The sequence below is a fragment of the Pseudorca crassidens genome, chromosome 11 (assembly GCF_039906515.1).
Source record: "Pseudorca crassidens isolate mPseCra1 chromosome 11, mPseCra1.hap1, whole genome shotgun sequence".
In the NCBI taxonomy this organism is placed as follows: Eukaryota; Metazoa; Chordata; class Mammalia; order Artiodactyla; family Delphinidae; genus Pseudorca; species Pseudorca crassidens.
In genome coordinates this window covers 48131875-48155999 of record NC_090306.1, presented here as the reverse complement: position 1 = coordinate 48155999, position 24125 = coordinate 48131875, and the positions used below count along the sequence as shown (strand labels likewise).

The 24125-nt window shown below is 41.1% G+C and overlaps 1 protein-coding gene across 4 annotated transcripts in view; it reads right to left on the bottom strand.

Annotated features, from left to right (window-relative positions):
- RBMS2 (RNA binding motif single stranded interacting protein 2) overlaps positions 1 to 24125 on the bottom strand; it is a 61648-nt gene that overhangs the window by 10133 nt on the left and 27390 nt on the right. For 3 of the 4 annotated variants that reach the window (XM_067697012.1, XM_067697010.1, XM_067697011.1), the window contains 8 exons: positions 13270 to 13436; positions 8681 to 8739; positions 7721 to 7812; positions 6491 to 6648; positions 2378 to 2457; positions 2135 to 2244; positions 1622 to 1668; positions 988 to 1081 (listed from right to left, as the gene is read on the bottom strand). In XM_067697012.1, the coding sequence (XP_067553113.1) occupies positions 988 to 1081; positions 1622 to 1668; positions 2135 to 2244; positions 2378 to 2457; positions 6491 to 6648; positions 7721 to 7812; positions 8681 to 8739; positions 13270 to 13412 (783 nt within the window). In that variant the 5' untranslated portion in view covers positions 13413 to 13436. Of the gene's footprint in view, positions 1 to 987; positions 1082 to 1621; positions 1669 to 2134; positions 2245 to 2377; positions 2458 to 6490; positions 6649 to 7720; positions 7813 to 8680; positions 8740 to 13269; positions 13437 to 18237; positions 18298 to 24125 lie in introns of those variants that run through there. The other variant, XM_067697013.1, reaches the window with a different exon arrangement.

The following is a 24125-nucleotide window of genomic DNA, read 5'->3' as shown; positions in this document are numbered from 1 at the left end:
TATATGAAGAGCAAATAAAAATATGACCAAAAAAATGCTTAAACTCAGCTGCAGTCAGGGAAGTGCAAATTAAAGTAACAATGTACTTTACATCTATCAGGATAGAAAAAAATTTTAAAAGAGCAATGTCACCTCTGGCTGGAGGGAAATGGGTACTCTCATATGTTGCCAGTGGAATGTGAATTGGCACAGTCTCTGTGGAAAGCAATCTGGTAACATCTATAAAACTGAAAGTCCGTGTATTATTCAACCTAACAACCTCACCCCTCAGACTCTAGCCCCCAGAAACAAAAGCACTCATATGTGAGGATATAGGCAAAAGGATGTTTACTAGAGCATTATTTGCACCAGATAAAAACTGAAATCCAAAGAATGCCTTTCACTGGGGTATAGTGGAAGAATTCTGGTATATGTGCAGCATAAAATATGTTACTATTAAAAAGGAAATAATTAGAACAGAGCTGCATAAGAACTACCTGGAGGGCTTGTTAAAACTCAGATTGGTAGGACCCGTCCCCAGAGTTCCTGTGAATCTGGGGTGGAGTCCAAGAATTTGTGTTTCTAAAAATCCCCAGGTAGTGCTGATATTGCTGGTCCAGGGACCACACTTTGAGAATCACTGGTTTAAATGAGAAGAGTAAAGTGTAAAAATATATATTTAATATGGAAAATTTTTGTAACATAAACAATGACTTCCAAAACCCTATACTTATGTGTATATGCAGATAACAAAAAATATGGAAACTAGTAGGAAATTAACATGGGTTTGCTTGTGGAGTGGTGGAGAGTAAAAGGATGCTTCTACAACAGTCTATATACATGTAGTGTGATCACATGTTATGCTTTTATGTAAAACTATTTGGGTATAGTATGTATAAAGGAAAAAACAAAAGAACAACAAGTAGTTCCCAGCCTAAAACACAATGGTAGGGAAAACCACCACACCCTTTTCTGGGCATGAACGTACCTGATATGAAGACAACATACCTGATATGAAGACACAGGAGATGGAAGATACGGGGACAGTGCAGACTGAGCAAGCATCCTGTTGGGGGTGATGTTATAAGGAGCTGGGTAAAACCTGTAGGAAGGGACCTCATCAGTAAGGAGTCACAGGAAACTACAAGGCAAGGGCCCCCACTGATAGACACAGCCATTTCCCACTAACTACTCTTTTTTTTTTAAATAAGTTTATTTAATTTTTGGCTGCGTTGGGTCTTTGTTGCTGTGTGCGGGCTCTAGTTGCTGTGAGCAGGGGCTACTCTTCGTTGCGGTGTGTGGGCTTCTCATTGTGGTCGCTTCTCTTTGTTGTGGAGCATGGGTCTGGTCGTGTGGGCTTCAGTAGTTGTGGCACGCAGACTCAGCAGTTGTGGCTCGTGGGCGGTAGAGGGCAGGCTCAGTAGTTGTGGCACATGGGCTTAGTTGCTCCGCAGCATATGGGATCTTCCCGGACCAGGGATCGAACCTGTGTCCCCTGCATTGGCAGGCGGATTCTTAACCACTGTGCCACCAGGGAAGTCCCACCACTGACTACTCTTTAAATATCAAGATGAAACATCCGAGTGCCTGGACACAGGCCTCTGTCATTTTCAGGTGGCCTGTTTACAGAAAACACCCTTACCCATTCTGAAGAGCTGTGGTGGGGTCATAGGTCAAGGCCATACCACCCTATAAAGAAAGAACACAGCACGCACATTGTGAGCCCTTAGTGAGAACAGGAACAAGCCCAGAATTTCAAGGCTGAGGACGTATTTGGTTCAACTGATTAAAAATGAAGTCTGAACTAATCCCACTACAACTGTTCCAGGGTTTTTCTGGTTGTGCAGATGCAAAATTCCATTCAAGATCCACACTGAAGAGCATGTTAAGCAGCCAGCATCTCTGTTACATACTGTAGCTCTCAAGTTTACCACAGAAATCAGGCCATGGAAATTTCCATTCCACTTTTCTTTTTCTTTTTCTTTTTTTTTTTGGCCGCTTTGCTTGGCATGCAGGATCTTAGTTCCCCAACCAGGGATAGAACCTGTGCCCCCTGCAGTGGAAGCACGGAGTCCCAACCGCCGGACCGCCAGGGAAGCCCCATCCATTACATTTTAATGTCCTTAGTATTCCTGTCTCCTAGAGGGCCTCTTACCATGTCTCCATTCCTTGGCCAGGCCCGTCCATTTTGCATAAATTTTCCTTGGTTCTGTCGTTTCTTTGGACCCCCATCAGCAAATTTGCAAAGCAAGGGATCAGATGGGGCTGCCAAGAGAGAAAGCAGACAGGCAGCTGAGTCCCACCTCACTTAGTCCACTCACTCATGCAAAAATCCTCCAGAATCTTCACAGGAAGTCATAACCTGTGGCCCTCTCAGCCTGATTCCCAGATGCCTCACCTGGTACTCCAGGGGGTGTCTTAATATATTTTCCATTAAAGTGGGTGATGATGGCTTCACACTTCTCTGTGGACTCCATCCTAAGGAGCACAAGAGGAGTTAGGGTCTACCTTCTCCAGGATCTGTACTCTCCTTATACTCGAAGAGAAAACTCTAAGTTCCCAGCCCCACAAATGCTCCAAAAGTTGTCGCTACAGAAATACAGAGTTTCCTCCACACAAAGTCAAGGTATCTTAAAGAGGCAACCCCAGCTTCTAATGAAGGTTTTCTCAACTGGCTCCTATAGGGGTCCTGAAAGGAATAATGGAGGTCTTCAAACCATGAATATTCCAAAGAAGACACTGATAGATGGACCTAGTGTTGTGTCTGGGTCCCTAAATAAGAATACAATGCTGTTACCATTATTTTTTATTACAAAATTCCTAATGGAAATTGTTCCCTCACTTTTTTTTTTTTTTTTGCCACGCTGTGCAGCTTGTGGAATATTACTTCTCCAACCAGGGACTGAACCCAGACCACAGCAGTGAAAGTGCCGAGTCCTAACCACTGGACCACCAGGGGTTCCCCTCTTCCCTCACTTTGATAAAACTGTACAAGCTAAGAATTTGCCAATATTTATTTTTTGCTTCTGGTTATAATTATCAAGGTCTAAATAGCTACTGATAACATCATTAAGATTTCATGAGTCGGGGCAGGGAGGGATAAATTAGGAGTTTGGGGTAAGCAGATACAAACTAATATATATAATACAGATAAACAACAATGTCCTACTGTATAGCACAGGGAACTATATTAAATATCCTGTGACAAATCATAATGGAAAAGAACGTGAAAAAGAATATATATGTATATGTATACATATATTATCTATATATACATATAAACACATATGTATACATATATATGAAAAAGGATACATATATAAATCACTTTGCTGTATACCAGAAACTAACACAATATTGTAATTCAACTATACTTCAACTTTTTTTGAAAAATGGGAGAAAAAAAAGATTTCATGAGTCTGTGGGAGGAAAGAGTATTAAGACAGGGTTTATGGTCCAGAGTGATAGAAAAAACAATGTTAGGAACTACTGAGTTAAAGTGTCTTGTTGGGGAAAGAGGACTGAGTAAAAATCAGAAAATCTAGATTCCAGCACCCGTTCACCGCTCAAAGTCTCTGTGAGTTAGAAAATGCACAAAAACCCTTCTGACTCATTCCTCATTTCTGCTTCAAATCTCCATCTACCTTATTACACAGGGCTGTATAGATCAAATGAGATAATGCATACAAATGTGTTTTAAAATGATAAAGATCTATATAATACAGGGTACAGTATCCTCCCCTCTTTCCATATTTAAAGTAAGTCTCAGTATATTTTCTATGCCAATAACCACTAAAGATATGAACCATTCCTATGAAGGCAGTTACTAAAAAAGGCCTCAAATGGAAACTTTTAGAGAAAATAACCTTAGGTGTCCTAGAGCAAAAAGTGTTGAGTTGGGTTACTCCTACTCCTTAGTCTTTCAAAAGGGTGAGCAGGCATGGAGGGTTTTAAGAGAATCACTTTCAGGACCTCAGCTTCCTCATAAACTCTTTCCTAAAACTGATGTGCCTGAGGGAGAGCCTGTGATCACTAATGATCAAGGCTGAAGTCCCCTCTTACAACCACTCTTCTCAATATACTTCGAACTCATCCCAAAGCTCAACACAAGGCATGGAGGACTAAGTTACAAATCTTTTTGTTAAGTCAGATGTTTCCAATTCCTCCTTCCCACAAGCTAGAGGACTCAACAAGTTGTCAACTGACACATAAAAAAGTCATTTTGGATGATATATCACCCTGGTCTTGGCATATAATTCAGAAGGAATTCAAAGAATTCCTATTTTAGCAAAACTCTTTCCATTCCCATTTACTTATTTATGTGAACAAGGTTCCTCACCATGAAAACAAAACACAGGAACAGAGCTGGTACTAAACTCTGTCTTGTTACAGCAATAAACAATATTCACTGATGGCTACATGATCTAATTATATAAATCTAAAAGGAGCATTTCCAATAAAATTTACTTTATATGAAACAATTTTGTATCAACATTTTAATATATTTATGTTGTTTGGGGCAACTGTGAACTAATTATAAAGATAATTTTCTTATGGATTAATGCATATAGACTCAGGGCCACAGGAAAAAAATTTATATACATACTTTCATTGCAGAGAAGTATAACAATGATTCATACAAAGACTTTCAACTATAAAAAAGTATTTTACACTAGAATACAATTCTGTAGGGAAATACAATGGAAATACAAGATCAAGAAGAAAAACAGAACACTATAAGAATGGTGTAAGAGTTATGACTTTAAAAAAAATGCCCTAGGAATTTTTAAAATGATTTTGTGTATTAAATTGCTACGACATTTAGATCTCATTTAGATACATTTTTAAATGATATGACAGTTTTATTTAAAATGTCAATATTTATAAATTGCTGGAAATTATACTTTGCAAGAATCTAAATGTATGAAGAAAATCTGTAGGTATTAATGTAGAAACATGCAAGAGATTTCATAGTTTTTTAAGTTTTCAAAGCCATATTTCCCACACTGGGCTTTGAGGCACCCTGGGCCATTGTGATGAGCTCACAGAGGCACAACAAGGGATATTTTAACTTTCTGAAGAAAATACAGCAATACCTATTGGATATCTACTGTAAAGAAGACTAACTCTAAACAGTTCATCATTTCAACATTAGATCACCCTACAATCCTTTAGATAACATATTTTTGCAAAGCTGGTTTTTCAGTGGTTGCTATGACAAAAGCAAGTACCATAAGAAAACTAATGTGTAACAGGAAATGAGGGTGTAAGTGTCCAATCTGATTCCAAGGTTTGAGAAGTTGTGTAGTGTCCAACAGGCACACATTCACTAGAAAGTATAGTTATTTAAGAATGAAATAAAAATATTTTCTCTTTCAATGTATTTTTCAAATAACTACAAAGTTGTTAAGATATTTATTAAACACTTTTTGAATTGTCTAGACCATTTAATTTCTTAATAAAGCGAATTGTTAAGTATTTCTTTTGTCTAGGGCTAAAAAATTATCGAGACAACTAAGGTGCCATGAACTGGAGCTTTTGCTTTAAGAGTATGGAGCAAAAAAGTTTGATGACCACAAACTTTAGAAACTCCCCTTTAGTTATACTTGGGATTGCCAGCAGGTGGTGCCACCAAGATTGAGTTGGCTATAGGGAAAAGGTCCTATTCCTTGTTCTCAAGGTCTAAAACACTCTAGAGTAAAAGAATGTTCTTGGACCAGAGAAGATATTATAAAAGAAAAAGGGACTTTTAGATCACTTACTCCAATACTTTTCAAACTTTTTAGAAAGGCAACAGAATCTCCTTTCAAGCAAAATCTTAAATAAAAGCAGAACCATTTCCTAAGTCGGCGAGAAGAGGCTGAAGCCCTACAATAGTGACCCTAAGCTCAGAAGAAGGTGCCCTGAAAAACTCTGCCGCTCTAGGGAACACCTGAAGAAAATCACTCATCTAAATCTCTACTTCACAGAGTAAACCAAGGCTCATAAAGATCTGATATCGCATGGGCAGTTAGTCGCAGAGCTGGTTCTAGAATCTACGACTCTCAACAGATCTGAAAAGGTACCAAATCTTCCATTTCATCCTGCTGATCCTGAAGCCAGAAGGATAAGGGCTCTGCTCCTGTGAGACCTTTGGGCAAATCACTTCATATTGGGAATTTTGGTTTCCTTTTCTATAAAATGGAGAATTAATATTTATTTCGCAGATTAAATAATAGGATGAGAAATACTCAGTAAACTATAAGAAGATATGGAATTATTTTATTCTGGTTAGGTCTGAATCAAAGAAACAAAGGCTAGAATAGCAGAAAGTAATGGGGAAAGGACAAAGATTTGGGAGAAAATAGGTTTGTGAGTATTGTGACCTAAAATTAAATGAACTTTTGATTTACTGTCAAGTACTTTCGACTAATCGTTTGGTCCTGGGGGGAGCAGGGCACAGACTTTCTGGTGACCTTCTAAGTGACATTCCTTATTAACCTCATCATTTCCCATTCTTGGCATCCCTCACCTTGCAAAGCCAACCCCTCTGCTGGTCCCACTGGTGTCTCGAAGGATTCTAGTGGAAATAACCTGGCCAAAGGGCTTCAGCATTCCCTCCAGTTCTTGCTCATCCATTGACAGCGGGAGGTTTGAGATGTATAAATTTGTGGGGTCCTGCTCCTGTTGCTATGGAAATAGAAGTGAAAAAATGAATTTCATATCTCTTAACCCTCTCCCACCCTCAGTGGGCAGCCACAAAATGACATCTCAGAAAAGAGAGAGCAGGGAGGCATGCACATAAACAAAGAGGATCTTAATGATTTGTAACACCTGGTCCCACTATCATGGGTCATGGGTTATAAACTGAGTCCGGGCCAAAAAAACCCACAGATTTAATATTTCTAGTACTGTACAAGCCCACAATACAAGCCATCAATGAAGTTTTTGGCTGTCTCTTTAAGAACTAGGCAGAGCAGCGCTCTTCTCTTCTATCCAACAGCCCAACAGCCTGTCCCAGAGGCTGGATTCTCTTGGACTGCCTTTGCTTCCCAGGCTGCATTGTTCTGGGTAATCCCCCCACTCCGCTCTTCCAGCCACAGCAGACTCCTCTTAGTAGGAATGCCTGTACACTCCCTGATGGAGGGAAAGCAGGAGGAGAAGAGAAGGGAAAAGGGAAGCCAATGTGCTGAGGGTTGCACTAAGAGCCAGATGTATAGCTCACTGGGTCACCACGGAGCCCTGAAAGTTCTAGTCTCACAGGAAGTCTAAAGTCACTCTAATGTCAGAGGACTTTTCTCAAGAAGAGGTGGGAGAGGGCCTCCCTCGTGGCGCAGTGGTTAAGAATCCGCCTGCCAATGCAGGGGACACGGGTTCGAGCCTTGGTCGGGGAAGATCCCACATGCCGCAGAGCAATGAAGCCCGTGCGCCACAACTACTGAACCTGTGCTCTAGGGCCCGGAAGCCACAACTACTGAAGCCCGCGCGCCTAGAGCCCATGCTCCTCAACAAGAGAAGCCACTGAAATGAGTAGCTCATGCACCGCAACAAACAGTAGCCCCCGCTCAACACAACTAAAGAAAGCCCGCGCAGCAACGAAGAGCCAATGCAGCCATAACTAAATAACTAAATAACTAACTAAATAAATTAAAAAACACTGCAGATAGCCCTTGCCCATCAACCGCATGGCTCTTAAACCTCTGGAAGCCTTTGGTGCTAACTACAACCCCTCAGAGGAACAGACACGGGGTAGTACCCTTACCTTTGCCATCTGTGCTTGCACACCACTGGCTTTCAGTGCTGTTACAGCTTTCTGTGCTGCTGAAGGACTGTCAAAGTCCACAAAGCCATAGCCTGGAACAGGGAAACAGCATCACTGGGAGGTGGGGGGTGTGAGGGAGGTAGGAGGCCCAGGCTTTTCAGGAAACAGAGGAGGAGTTACGATCCACGCAATAGAAGTGGTAGGGAGGAAGAGAAATGAAGAGGTTTCAGGTGGTTATCCACGTGCTCCTCAAACCCTGTGAGATTTGGGCTACTTTATAGCTAAGAATGCCAAGGGCAATGAGGTCTTTATGGTATCCTTGCCTTCCTCCCTCTCCCCTAAGAAATCCTAGGTTTCAAGAATTAGGCTCCTCTAATAATTCACAGCCCCCTCTATTTCCAAAAGAACCCCCTTCTCTTTTCTAGGCACACCCGCAGAAATGCTAGGCATGTAGGAAATACAGCCTCTCCACAGCAGATCATCAGCCACCTGCTGGAAGAAGCCCCTCCTCACCCCAATGTACAGCCCTTTCCCCTCCTTCCACTCTTCCATCCCCACCTAGAATTGCTCAAAACCCCAACAAACCCAACCCACCTCCACAAACAAAAAGCATTTACAGTGCTTTGCTAAGTAGAAATAAACTCACCTATGAATGAATATCTACCATCCAATCCAGGGAAACATGACAGCCAAAGTAGGCCCAGGGGACTCAAAGGCACTCTGTGCAGGCTTCTAGCCTTGAGTCCCCAAAACAGCATTTTCAGCTCTAGCTATCTGGTCACAAATAATCTAAATACCTACTAGTCTTTTAAGCCTGAAAACCCTGAAGACTCCTCCCTGGCACTGGAAACCAGGGACTTGCAGCAATAAAGGGCAAAGGCAAGGGATGGCCTCACTTACAGCTGTTCTCCACCACCAAGGGCAGCTGTTCTCCACCACCAAGAACAGCTGTTCTCTTACCTTTGCATTTGTTTGTGGTCTTGTCCAGTATGGCCTTAGTGGAGACAATCTTGCCATATCTAAGGGAGAAGAAAATGCAAAGTGATAATCTGGGGACAGGGATTTAGACTAGGACAGAGATTGAAACATCTAGATGAATCCATGCCCTGTCTTCACTCCCACTAGGAAAACTGTCCCTACTCAAACCTTAGAACAAAGAAGAAATGAATTTAAAACGTCACACTTATCATATAAACCTATTCCCCAAAGGTACCTACAAGAAATAAGGTAACTGCAGTCCCTACACTATCAACACATTTCTCTCTTCTTCCCCAAATAAGACTCAGATACTAGTTAGAAAAAGACTACTGTCTTTTTTTGGGAAAGAAGCTTGGTGGTGTCCACATAGCAGTGTGTAAGGCCAGAGCTCTGGCTAGAATTCCTTGAGGACTAAAAATAATCCTTGATGTTATTTATCTTCCTTTGAAGAAACACCATTCCTCCCATGAAAAACTGTTTCTCTTCTCTGACACCCCACTCTTCACCCTTCTACTGGCCCCCTGAGTGAAGGTCAACTTGAGCCAAACTGCTTTTGTTCAAATCCTGGTTCTGCCACTTTATAGCTATGTGTGATCTTGGACAAGTCATTTAACCTTTCTGTGCCTCAGTCTCACCATCTGTAAAATGGAGATAGGATTGTTGGAAATGTGAAATGAGTGCATGAATATAAAGTACTAATGTCTACCAAATGTAAACACCTGAACACTCTTAACTGCTATTATTATTATATGTTGTATATTATTATTATATTCATGGGACCTCAACATTTAACCAAATGGCTCTTTCCTGCTTTAATCTCTAAGACTTCTATTTCTTTTCTTTTTTTTTTGGCTGCACCTCACAGCTTATGAGATTTTAGTTCCCCAACCAGGGATCAAACCCAGGGCCCCAGCAGTGAAAGCGCCGAGTCCTGACCACTGGACTGCCAAGGAATTCCCTGATTTCTATTTCTTATTGTCAAGATTTCAGTGTATTAGGGAGGAGAGTGGGCATAAAAGCAAATGCAACAGCTGTGTTAAGAAAATTATCCAAAACTTGACGATAAGGCAAAATGAGGATTGCACATTCTTTCAATGTCATTCTGGAACACTGTCTACAAGGCCCATTCAAAGTATATTCTGTTATCTAGGGGGATGTTTCTTTGTTTCAGTTACTATTTATTACTGATGAGGGCCCAGATTTTGTGAAGATACATATTAATTTGTAGATTTTTATCTAGTAGAAATACAAATAATTTCTGTCCATTAGAAAAGATGATCCCAAAGGTTACTGTTTTATAGTCCTATAGGGTATGAACCAGTTTTCTCTGTAACCTAGTAATCTTATTCCAACATTCTTTCCTCAGTCCCTCAAATACTCTTTGAACCCATTTTACCATCCTGCTAGTTCGCTCACTAATGAGTAAAATAAATATCTGGCATGCGTTCATCTGTATCTGCAGCAGAGTTATGTTTCTCAACCTTCTGAAAATTATACTTTGGCAGCAGATTCATGTGGAGTTCCCCAAACTTGAGCAGTGGAGTATCTATCACAGGTCAGGGATTATATTAGAAGTGTTCTACTATAAAGAAGTCTCTACATTCCACCCAGGAGGGTGAAAATATTAGAGAGACAGAACAGAAATCACTAACAAAGTCAGAAGTATAAAATTTAACTGAAAACAGTTGGCAGGGACTGAATTTGAGACGAATACCTGAAACAAGCATTTTTTTCTACTTTTCCTCTCACCCCATCCCTAAAGAACAGATGATGATTGATGTATTTGTTTCGCTCCTTGGCAGCCTCTCACTGACTGTTGTAGAGGAGCTCTGTGACCCACTGGATTAGACAGAATAAGCCAGGCGATGCCCTGGAGGCCAGAATGGATGTGGCGAACCTAACCCTTCAGGGCTACATACTTGGATTCTTTCCCAAATTTAGGAAAGGAAGGGATGCAAGAGACTGTAAGCCAGAGGACACACACGCTGCTATCCCTATCGAGGCCCCAGGGTGGAGCTTGCTGTGGTCTGAGCAGCCTGAGACTTTGAGTCAGAATTTCCACTTCAGCTGGCAACAGCTGGATCATGCAGCTTCCTCCTCCGAAGGAGCCCCTCCAAGAGAACCAGGAGTTCCAGTTCCAGACTCCACGCCTCTCCTTCCTGCCCACCAGGGCTTAGGATCCAGCAACATTTACTTCCCGTACAACCTAGAGAGATAACTGGGACAAAGGCAGGAAGTCCTATGCATGGCAAACACCCTTCACAGAAAGGTGTCCCTCCCAGCTCACACACCCATGAGGATTCCACCCACCAGTTCTTCACAGCTTCCCTTTCATCATAACTCATCTAGCACCTATTCTTTCCCTTCCTCATTCCTACTTCTCTATGGTCCCCTACTGGGCTCCTTACTTCCATCTTATTGTATATGCTGACCCTGACTATTCTCATCCCTTCAGACATAGCAGAAGGTAAGGCAACTATTGGGAAGGGCAAAATGAAAGTCTAAAAGTATAGTGAAGTAGAATTGAGTTTTTTCTCTGTCTTGTGGAGTGAGAGGATTGATTTTTGCAGCACATTATATTTAGTACAAGAAATACACGGTGGGGCTTCCCTGGTGGCGCAGTGGTTGAGAGTCCGCCTGCCGATGCAGGGCATGCGGGTTCGTGCCCCAGTCCGGGAAGATCCCACATGCCGCGGAGCGGCTGGGCCCGTGAGCCATGGCCGCTGAGCCTGCGCGTCTGGAGCCTGTGCTCCGCAACGGGAGAGGCCACAAGTGAGAGGCCCGCGTACCGCAAAAAAAATAAAAAAAGAAATACAGGGTGCAGAAATCAAGGAACTAGACTGATATGATACTCTTTTCCCTCATAAACCAACATTTTTGCCAATTCCCATTCCCTCAAAAAAATTACTAGTCCTAGACTAAGTTCCCTGAGTTCCATTTAAATAGCCTTCTAAAGCAAGGTAAGCCGAGGTAACAGATTCAGATTTTATACACACATCTAGCCTTTAGAGACTGATTTTGTGCAGCCTGGTGCTAGCAAACTTCCAAAAGCCACTACCTCAGTAGAGTAAGGGATTTATAGAGTACCTCTGATGCCGCATACAACTACATTTTGAGGGGAGAATGTTCTCCCTCTTCAGGATTTGGAACAGCTGCCACATACTCATACTGTTATGGGAGTTTGAGTTACTTTGACCACTTTAGAAAATTGTTTACTAGTATCTACAAAAGCTGAACAAATGTATATCCTATGATTTAGTAATTTTACTCCTAGGTATATACCCAACATAAATGTATATACTTATACACATGCACCAAAATACATGTACAAGTTCATAGCAGCACTATCTGTATCCATAATAGTCACATACTGGGAACAACTCAAATGTCCAGCAACAGCAGAACAAGTAAATAAGTTGTGGTATATTCCTATGATGGAATTCTATAAAGCAATAAGAATGAACAAATTTTTGCTATATGCAACAATGTGGATGAATCTCACAAACAACATTGAACAAAAGAAACCAGACATAAAACGGTACGTGCTATATCATTATATTTATATGAGGTTCAAACAAGCCACATCAATCGTTTAGAAGCCAAACAGTAGATACCTTTGGGGGTGGGGGAGAGACTGTCACTGGGAGGTGGGCTTCTGAAGAGCTGGTAGTGTTCTATTTCTTGATCTGGTTACCAGGGACTGTTACAAGGATGTGTTCACCTTGTGAAAATTCACTGTTCTATAAACACTTCTGATTTGTGCACTTCAATAGAGTTTTAAAAGATGGTAAATTTACACAGACTAAGGTTCCTATTTTTATTTCTTTCTAAACTCGATTTCCCCTTCCCCATTAATATTACCATCCCACCAGACTTCTGCCTCTAATCAGTCCCCCATATAAATGATTTGAAACACATATTTCTGCCAAATGGAATTGAGCTGGCCTCTCTGCATTCTTGCAATTTTTCCAGCTTTCCTAATTGGGCTAATTCCATGGTAGTTGTCTCCACCTCATGACTCAAATCTATGCTGAAGAAACCCCAAAGGTCTTTAGGGGGTAGATGCCAAGTGACAACTCTTTCTCCATTTTCTTCTTTATCCACTAATTTGAGGGCTCCTCTGGGTCACTGAGAATAACTCTAGCAGCAGAAACTCTCCTAAGTGTATAATTCGATTGGCTAGTCCCACTTTCTTCTATCCCTACTGCTGGTTTTCACTATCTACTAATCAATATCTTCAGAGATACTGAGCATTTCTATTCAAGGTGTAAGGAAAGGAATATTTCCACTAAGACCATCAGTTCTGGGTACATGCTGGAAACAAAATCATATACTAACTAGGCTTCAAAGGTCAGCCCTATCCAGCTTTCCTCAGAGAAACACATAAAAGTTTTATATATTGGTAGTAGGTAGAATTTCTCTAAGAGGGGCTGCTGAGAAACCTTGCAACTATAGGGGTAGAAGCAAAATATTGATAATATTGCATTTCAGGATAAGAGTATCTGGTAAGAAGCCAGTATCACCAAATCTGTACTGTTCCTGGAGACCTACCCCTATGTACCCCAACTTACGACTGACACAACTTGACTAGGTCCTGGTCGGTAGTGCTTGGCTGCAATCCCCGGATGTAGAGGTTGGTTTTACTCAGCTGGTCATTTACAGTGCTCCCACTGCTGCTGTTAGGGGTGCTGTTGCTTGGACTAGGTGGTGCCATTGGCTGAGACAATGACACATATGGCTGCAGGGAGACATGAAGAACAGAAGGTCAGAAGAATTATACATTTAGATGCTGAAGAGTGAGGAAGATCTTGGCCCCTTGGAAAGAATGATTCTAAACTTTAACAGCAATGAAGTCATCAAGAGTTAAAAGGGCTTCCCTGGTGGCACAGTGGTTAAGAATCTGCCTGCCAATGCAGGAGACACAGGTTCGAGCCCTGGTCTGGGAAGATCCCACATGCTGCGGAGCAACTAAGCCTGTGCGCCACAACTACTGAGCCTGCGCTGTAGAGCCCGTGAGCCACAACTACTGAGCCTGCATGCCACAACTAATGAAGCCCATGTGCCTAGAGCCCATGCTCTGCAACAAGCAAAGCCACCGCAATGAGAAGCCTGTGCACTGCAACAAAGAGTAGCCCCCGCTCGCCGCAACTAGAGAAAAGCCCTCAGGCAGCAACAAAGACCCAATGCAGCCCTTAATTAATTTTTTAAAAAGAGAGTTAAAAAAGAAACCTAAAGGAATTCCTCTCTGCCATAAAATAAGAAAATATTTAACTGTCCTACCTAACTTTCAGGGGAAATGAGAGGCCAAAATAAGCTTGATAAAGGTTTTGAAAAAAGGTACTTAGTTATAGAGGAACGTTTTTATCATACAGATGCTGGAGACACAATTAATGTATGCCTCTTAAGTAAACTGTGTAATGAGACAAGACTAATAAAATCTAGGTTCCATTCAAAAATCACAGAGGAACTAATAAAAATTTATTAAATGATGAAGGTATAGAAAAGTTGAACATAGATTATTCATAAAACTGTAGAATATGAGACTGCAAAATACCTGCAGGAACTTGAAAATTATTATAAGATTAGACAAACAAAATGAAATACTAATTACCACGCCAGGTAGTAAAAAATGAAATTTGTTACTATGCTGATAGGGGTTTAGGCATAAGTTATTTACAAGTTTTTAAAAGTTTAAATATGAATGAATAATAGATAAAGTATGGTTAAGGAAATCCAGCATTTGGGGTGAAACATCTGTAATTTTTCACTACTGATACCAGGACAGGCAACCAGACTCTGCTACATTTTGGGGCCCCTTCTGTAGGGGGGTACTTCTGTTAAGAGAAAAATTACCAGGTTGACTGGAACATGGATCCATTTCTTTCATGGCATATTTTATACCCTTATGCTCTAATCAGGCTTCTAGTGTATATACATATATGTGGTTCATAATCCTCTAAATTTGCATAATTACCTATAACATAGTGCATTTTACTATATCATACTCATATTCCAGTTCTCCCTTGGCTTAAAGCACTGTGTAGTGTAAATCTGTTTGGAATTACTTCCCTATAAAATACTAGATGCATCTCCAGGTCTTCCCCCTCTCTCTCTTCTTTGGTAGTAGTAGTAAGGGATTAGAGTGGTAACAGAAGAAAAAGGGAAACATGAATATCAAAGAGGGCAAATCTTCCCCCCAAAGAATCTTAATGTGAAATGTGCCTCTTACATTTCATGCCTCTGATCTTTAGCAAACTTTAAAATAAAAATCTTTGCTCAAGATAAATATGTTGAAGCAAGTATCTACCTATTTCTGTCACTATACATAATCACAAATGTGTACCCATTTGCAAATACACAGTTCATTCCTCAGCTCTATACTGCAGCAAAGAAGAAACCCAATACCACATTCTGGAATGGCCCAAAGCCTCATGACCTATTGTAGCTCTTGATACACCCTTTATATTTCCTATCCTTGTCCCCCTCTCTTTGCCAGCACTTACACTAGGATTTTCCATATAGAACAATCCATGTGCCAGAAGAATATGAATTATTCCTCTGTGGTGGTAGTGATAGTCGACAAGTGCAGGGTAGGGCACATGCATGTTTTTCAGCAACTTTCAGAAAACAAGACAAAAACAGGGCAAATAAACCTAAAAGTCATACATTCAGTGCTAGAAATGGCAGTACATACTTTAAGAATGATGTTGAAATCTCCACTGAATTAGTAGACATGTAATAATAATCAAATACTAGTGGTCTAGGCCCCCTCCATTATCACTACTGTTGTAAGTGCACCATCTGATTTAAAGTAGAGGCAAGAAGGGACTTCCCTTGTGGTCCAGTGGCTAAGACTCTATGCTCCCAATGCAGGGGGCCCGGGTTCAATCCCCAGTCAGGGAACTAGATCCCACATCCCGAAACTAAGAGTTCACACGTCACAACTAAAGATCCCGCATGCAGCAACAAAGATCCCACATGCCACAACTAAGACTGGGCGCAGCCAAATAAATAAATAAATATTAAAAAAAAAATAAATAAAGTAGAGGCCAAGAAGATTATCAACTATATTTTAATCATGGCTGTTCCTGAGTTCAGAATAAGATCACTGCTGGAGATCATTCACTAAGATATGCCTTTCCTCATCTCTAAGGAATTGCCATTATTGATCCTTAGCTGAGAAAGCCAAGCTGCTTCTAATATGAGAGTTTAGGGAATTCCCTGGTGGTCCAGTGGTTAGGACTCGGCGTTTCCACTGCTGGGGCCTGGGTTCAGTCCCTGGTTTTGGGAACTAAGATACTGCGAGCCGCACAGTGTGCCACACCCCCACCCCGCCCCTAAATAAATAAATAAATAAATAAGAGATTCTAGGCCTGTGGGTGATGATGATGCCAACAGTAACAATGATAGCAGAAGCAACTCTAGCAGCATCATATCATGTGCCAAGCACTGGCAGATGAGATCACCCGCCTCAGCTAGAGTTCATCTATCCCCTTTCCTAATGTGAGAGAATACTCCTAAGAGGAAGTTATCAATGATGCTACGACTGTCCAAATAAGAACACAAGGGTTACTGAGGAAAGAAATAAATTGAAAAGAAGCTTTTGGTTTACTACCATGGTTATAACCTTGGTTTTAACACTAATGTCTTAGTTATAATCTAAAAATATGTCTTAGTCAATGATAAACTTGCTGCAAGGCCAGAAAAATTCCTAGAAAAAAAGATGTAGTTCAGAAAATAAAAACCCAAAACTTTTCTCTTTTGCTATTCCCAAACAGCTTCTGAAACTACTATATAGTCTCCAAAGAGAAAAAATAGAAAAATATTCTCTTTTCAAGAGAATTCAGTAAAAAAGGTCAAGAAAGCCTCTAAGTAAAGCTTATCTGGCTTCCCGAAAGAAACTATTTGGAGAGACAATAATAACTAATGTAAACTAATGATCCTTGTTTACCTATGTACATAAAAGAGAACAGGGCAGTATATATGAGAGTCCAGAGGACTGAGATATTCTTACTGGGCGAGAGAAGGGTGGGGCAGTATTGTCTCTCTTGACTCCTGTTGGTCTGTAATGGTTCTCTGAGGCCACTGGTTCTCTGTCCGAGTCTAAGCTAAAAAATGAAGAGCAAGATTTGAACTGTTTAAAACAAGGCCCTCATATTTGTCCTAGAATCTTAGACACCTGGGATGGTATTAGATTTGCCTTTAGAAATAAAGGATGGTAGCATATTATCACGTAGCAAAGAAATATGTAAAGTTATCGAGTAGAAAAGGTAGGTATGAGTCTTCTTTTTTTACAAAATATTTATTCATTTATTTGGCTGCGTCGGGTCTTAGCTGCAGCACGTGGGCTCTTCCTTGCGGCGCTCGGACTTCTCTAATAGTGGCGCATGGGCTTCTCTCTAGTTCTGGTGGGCGGGTTCCAGAGCTCGAGGGCTCTGTAGTTGCAGCATGGGGGCTTAGCTGCCCTGCGGCATGTGTGATCTTAGCTCCCTGACTGGGATCAAACCCCGTCCCCTGCATTGCAAGGTGGATTCTTAACCACTGGACCACTAGGGAAGTCCCTAGGTATGAGTCTTCTCATGAAGGAGATTTAATTCTGACTGGGAAACATGAACAGGTTTATAAGCTGAGAAATGACATGATAACATATATCTGAGAAAGCTAACACTAGGTGCATTATCCCAGCTGGTTCGGAGGAGTAGAAGACCAGAGGTGGTAAGACTAGTTAGGAGATATTAGACATGAAGGGAGGTCAGGAAAAAGTATAGAAGTTAAATTCAGACTGGCAGAATTTGAAGTTATCTGCTTGATGGATATATGCTGAATACTTTTAGAATAAATACTGGTTAATTTATTCAGTTAGTAAACATTTAAATACCTTTAAAATACTATGCAGGGAAGGCGTGAAAAGCCTGGTAGTTAGCATGGAAGAGCCTGGAAGTTTGATTTCTTAGCTAAAAGTTAACGCACCACCTTAGAAATATAGGCTTATAAAGGCGGTATTAATGCTTTTAGAAAGTTCTAGTATTGCACTACTTCTCTGGGAAGTGGAGTAAACTCAGTTATGATAGCTAAAGGTGGGAAGCAATCTCAGGGCAAGGACTTTTTGGCTTTGGATCTTCCAGTGAAACCCAGATGCCTATGGGCAATGCGTTACCAAGGCAGAACAGGGAACACTGGATTGCAAAGACGAATTGATTGAATGCAAACGCTAGGGAACACCAAATTTGAGGTTGGTTGGAGACTAGAATCTATCAATAAAAGGTGTGTGAGAACACTAGCAGGAAGAGGACTTGGCTGTTTCCTAGAAGGGCCACTCCCCTTGCATAGTAAACAGCCATACATAAAAGCTGAAAGAAGGCAAAGAAAGGACAAATGAGTTAATGGATATAAAGTACTTAACATGGTGTTTGGTATACAGCAAGTATAAACTGTCAGTAACCGTTATTATTTTAAAATTTGGAGTCTTTTAAAAAATGGAGTTCTTCTATAATTAAAGGACAAAATTCTCCTTCCTTTGCAGAATATGGATAACTCACCCAAGTTGAGCTGTTATTTGTCTGCAGAGACTTGATGCTTCCCCAGCAGTTCTTTTTTTTTTTTTTTAATTTTTATTTATTTATTTATTGGCTGCATTGGGTCTTCGTTGCTGCGTGTGGGCTTTCTCTAGTTGCAGCGAGCGGGGGCTACTCTTCATTGCGGTGTGGGCTTCTCATTGCAGTGGCTTCTCTTGTTGCAGAGCATGGGCTCTAGGTGTGTAGGCTTCAGTAGCTGTGGCACATGGACTCAGTAGTTGCGGCTCGCGGGCTCTAGAGCGCAGGCTCAGTAGTTGCGGCACACAGGCTTAGCTGCTCCACAGCATGTGGGATCTTCCTGGACCAGGGCTCAAACCCGTGTTCCCTACACTGGCAGGCGGATTCTTAACCACTGCGCTGCCAGGGAAGTCCCCCCACCCCCCAGAAGTTCTTAAGGATCCAGGAAAACTCTGGAGAGATGTTTTTATGGAAAGCACATGAAGAGATTTGAGCCTATGAGGCAGGCAGCGAGATAACTACTTAGTAAGCAGGCCCTGACCATCTTCAGAACTACCTCTCTCTGACCTCCTCAGAAAGTTACTTATGTCTAGATTATAAAACGATTCCTTATGTTTTGTTCTTCTTTTACTGTCTAGGGCTGAGGCCTTTTAGATAAAATACTGAAGAGACTTTAATTTCCTAAAGATTGGTGGGGTGGTATTTGAAGGATGGTTAGAGAACTGTCCTATAAAATATCCCATAAGAATCTCTGGGATAATAATCCGGGGAAGGGCTTATAGTATGGGGATAGAGAAATATATAACTCCTTCATTTTCATCCAGAAAAAGAAAAATCAAACTCCCGTCTTCCTGTAGCAAGCAACTTTATGTTTCCTGTCTTGCTGAGTTACAGGAAACTAGGAGACAAGAGGGCATTCTTCCTTTTGCTCTCTTGCAAGAGATCATAATGGTAGAAGTGATACAAGGCCTACTTCCCAATCACTAAGTTTTCATCAGATCTTTAAAAGAATGATCCAGTCAGATGAGCTACTTAAAAATTAATGTAACTGAAACACTGTCTTTATTCTGAAAATACGGTTCTCTGATCAAGTGTTCATTTTGCCTGGTTTAATAAAATTCACAAACCCTGTATGCATTCATTTGCTATCAAAGTTATCCCCATCCTAAGCCCTTAACTCTTACTGTCACCAGAGCAGGAGAAAACTCCATCCCATGTCTAGTGCCCAGTGAAGTTCCTGGCATAGAGTATAAGCATGGATATTTGCTAAAAGGAGTAAAATAAACTTAGGGGATTTGCTAATTGTGTATCATCTTAATAAACACCTAGGAAAGTCTCACAGATACACAATCCAGTGGCCTGACATCAAAATTCCTATTACAACCTGGATATTGATGATCCACAAGACAAGTTCCTAAAGCCAGTGGTCTCTGGGACATATAACACATCTGAACATTTTTGTCTAAAAATACATTATTTTCTGAGTTCTGTCATAATGTCTCCTAATAAGAGAAAGTCCACTTTCAAACCTGCAAAGTAACAGACCTCCTAATATTCACTCATGAGACCCTTTGCATTATTTGAATCATTCAATAAATATCTGAATGCAAATATGTCCAAGCCCTGCTTGATGCAGTGGGGACTCACAGATGAGTAAGAGTGTAAGTGAAATATTTCATAATAAATTTAAACACACACTCACAAGAAGCCATTAAGTAATTCACAAACCAGAGCGTACAATCTAGATAACTAGCAGAAAAAAATATGTGTGCTAATAGGGATCCAAGCAAAATGGTATAAGAACATGAAAGAAGAAACAATTCCTGAGGGAAAAGTTTCTCAAGTAAGATGTTTGGGTTGTACCTTGAAGGATGAGTAGGATATTAAACCTTTAATAGGGAGCCATAGGGAAATGCAAATCAAAATCATAAGGAGAGGGACTTCCCTGGTGGCTCAGTGGTTAAGAATCCGTCTGCCAATGCAGGGGACATGGATTCGATCCCTGGTCCGGGAAGATCCCACATGCTGCGGAGCAACTAAGCCCATGCACCATAACTACTGAGCCTGAGCTCTAGAGCCGGCGAGCCACAACTACTGAGTCCGCGTGCTACAACTACTGAAGCCCATACGACCAGAGCCCATGCTCCTCAACAAAGAGAAGCCACCGCAATGAGAAGCATACACACCTCAAGGAAGAGTAGCCCCCGCTCACTGCAACTAGAGAAAGCCCATGCACAGCAAGGAAGACCCAATGTAGCCAAAAATAAATAAATAAAATAAATAAATTTATTTTAAAAAATCATAATGAGATACCACTTCATATCCACTAGGATGGCTGTAATAAAAAGACTATGACTTTACTCAAAAGTAACTTTGACGGCTAAAAGAACAAGTGTTGGTGAGGCTGTGAAGAAACTGGAACCCTTGTACACTACTGGTGGGAATGTAAAATGATGCAGCTGCTTTGGAAGACAGTTTGGCAGCTCCTAAAATGGTTCAACACAGAGTTATCACATGACTCAGCAATTCCACTCCTAGGTATGTACCCAAGAGAACTGAAAACATATGTCTGCACAAAACCTGTACACGAATTTCGCAGCAGCATTATAATAGCCCAAAGTGGAAACAACACAAATGTCTACCAACTGATAAATGGATACATAAAATGTGGTATATCTATACATGAGCTTATTATTCAGTCATAAGAAGGAAAGAAGTACAGATACATGCTATAATATGAACCTTGAAAATATGCTAAGTGAAAGAAGGCAGTCACAAAGGACCACTGATTACATAATTCCATTTATATGAAATGTGTATAATAGGCAAGTCTTTAGAAACAGGAAGTAGATTAGTGATTACCTATGGCTGGGAGAGGGGGATAATGAAAGAACTGGGAAGTGATAGCTAAGTGGGCAGAGTTTCTTTGGGGGGTGGGTAATGAAAATGTCCTAAAAGTATGGTAATGGTTGCAGGACTCTGTGAATATACAAACGCCACTGAACTGTACTCTTTAAATGGGTGAATTGTATAGTATGTGAATTATATCTCAATAAAGCTGTTATAAAAATTTGATAGAGATGGGTAGCGAGAAGAGGACATTCCAACCATTGAAAACTTCTTGATATGTTAGGCTATCACAGGCTAGTATGACCTAGCACAGGATTCAGCCTAGGTTGGCATCACCCTACTTCATTTCCAGATAGAAAATTCATAAGATTAATAAATTTTATTGAAATTCAAGTGGAAATATGAATTAGACATTAAATCATATCAGACCAAGAAAGGAATATTTTCTGTAATCCTCCTCCCTGAAAAAAAATATAACATTAAAAACAAAACAAAAACAGAAAGTTATCTCTGGAACACGCAGCACCTGAGCCAGAGAACCCATACCACGGATCTGCCCACCATACCTGGTTTTATTTTATTTATTTATTTATTTAGGCCACGCGGTATGGCATGCGGGATCTTAGTTCCCTGACCAGGATCGAACCGGGGCCTCCTGCAGTGGGAGCTCAGGGTCTTAACCCCTGGACCACCAGGCAAGCCCCCATACCTGGTTTTCAAAGCTGACTCTCAGCACTTCTACTACTTCCTCTTAGCTCAAGTAAACCTGACACCATCTCCAGCTCCTCATCTCCTCCCCCCTACTCTTTCATGGCTCTTACCACTACAGTCGCAATCTGTTGTCTACATCCCTTTAATACCAGAGGGAGTTTTTACATTCATACCAGGTGATACTCAAACTAGTTCTCAAGTATAAAATTGATGTTTTTAAACCCTAAGTCAAAATAACTAAAGAATCCTCAGTTAAGCATACAGCCAAACACATTGCTCAAGAATCCATTCACCCTTCCAGATGCACTAGCCACTCTCGTCCACCTTGCTTTATGCCTTGGAAGCTGACCATATAGAGTGTATGAACAGGCTCCCTTGCCCTCTGGCTTCCAGTTGGGTTTGGCTAACCAGATATATACCAGTAGGATATCAAAGGGCAGGAGGAGAATGAGACCAGAGTATTTCTTTTCCTAGCTCCTTTCCCTGCCAGAATACCGTGATTTGGCTGCATACCTCTACTGAAGCCCATAGTTCTCTCCATACACTCTTAGATTCTGGTAATCTCTCTCAGTTCTTTGACCTTTTAGATATAGAGTACGTAGGCTCTGTAATTGCTGGCCATAGGGTACTCTACTCCCTCTCACTGGTTTCCCTAAGTCCCTTTGTAAATAGTCCCTTTATTAAATCTTTCTCAAATTACTCCGTTTGGGTATGCATCTGTTTCCTTTTAGGACCCTAAACAATGAACAAACCATTCTACCTTAAAGATTCAGGTGCAAGAGGATATGTACCAGGGCTTCCCTGGTGGCACAGTGGTTGAGCTTCTGCCTGCTGATGCAGGGGACACAGGTTCGTGCCCTGGTCCAGGAAGATCCCACATGCTGCGGAGTGGCTGGGCCCGTGAGCCATGGCCGCTGAGCCTGCGCGTCCGGAGCCTGTGCTCCGCAACGGGAGAGGCCACAACAGTGAGAGGCCCGCGTACCGCAAAAAAAAAAAGAAAAAAAAAAAAAAGAGGATATGTACCAGAAACTCTTGAGAAACTCTGCTTTCTTTAAGATTGGATAAAGAACCTCCTCACTGGGCAAAAATCCTCAAGGCACAGTTTGATGCAGAATTCTTTTCGTCCAACAATTTAACAGTATCTTAAGTTAAACTGTTGATTTAACTTTATGATTTCATATCATCTTCCAGACAACTTTGTGAAGTAGAGCAGGTGATGTGTTATTTCCCTTCTAAAACTCAGAAACTGAGGTTCAGTTTTATTTCAACATTCCCTCTGTTATGTCGCTTCACTTTTTGTTAAGCAGAACCAAGTAATGGAAACCTTAATACTGACAGTATCCAAACCAAGTCAACCAGCTGAGTAAACATGTAAAGCAGTCCTTTCCATGACCCTACATCCTTTCTCTCCCTTCTGGAAAGAAAACAGTTCTAAGTCCCCTGGCCATAGGTAATGTCTAGTCAAAGTAGAACATTTAAGGAACAAAGGCATTTGAATTGTGAACCAAATAAATTAGAGGAAAACCTACATAAGACTGGTGCTTACATAGACTTACTAGAGCAAGAGCCCTCAATTGAAATATATGGGCAATTCTATTGGGGGGCAGAGCCCTTTTAGGCACAGTGTTTTTAGGCAGCACAATCCCATGCCTCTATCCCAAGGAATAACCAACTATGCCACCAGTTTGTGGGTACATGTCAGCAATATCTCATATGTACCAGGAACCATAAAGCAAAAAGTTTAATTAATTCTCAGGACAGAAAAAGGATCTTTGAAGGTTAAGTAGCTTAAGTCTGAACATGACCACCAACTGCTTGTGGAGAACACGGGTAGGATACAACTGAGCCCCCATGGAGTGCTACTCTGAATTACACAACCCCTCCACTATTCAGCCTAGCTGGTGGATCATCGTATGGCCTGAGAAGGAGTTGCAAAGTGAAAAAGAATAATGGCATCATTGGAGCTTCAGAGCTTGCAGAGAAGTATATGTGCCTCTCTTCCACAATCAAGTTGCCTCAGATAGAGAAAATATATAGGAAAAGATAATGCCTGCCTACAGTTTATTTTGCCCTACCTTGTCATTTACCCTATTTTCATCATCTGACACAATTTTATTGTGTTCAGAAATACAGAGATCACAAACTCATAGGAAGTGAGGAAACACCAGCACTCCTCTTCTTCACCCTCATACTACCTATACAAAGAATCCCCAGATTGGTAGATTAGGGATCTGGTTTTATCAAGGCCTAAAATCTCAAATTCATGAAAAGATTCTGCTCCTGTGACCATTATAGAAATATTTTTGATTCACCAAACAATAAACACTGGCAAT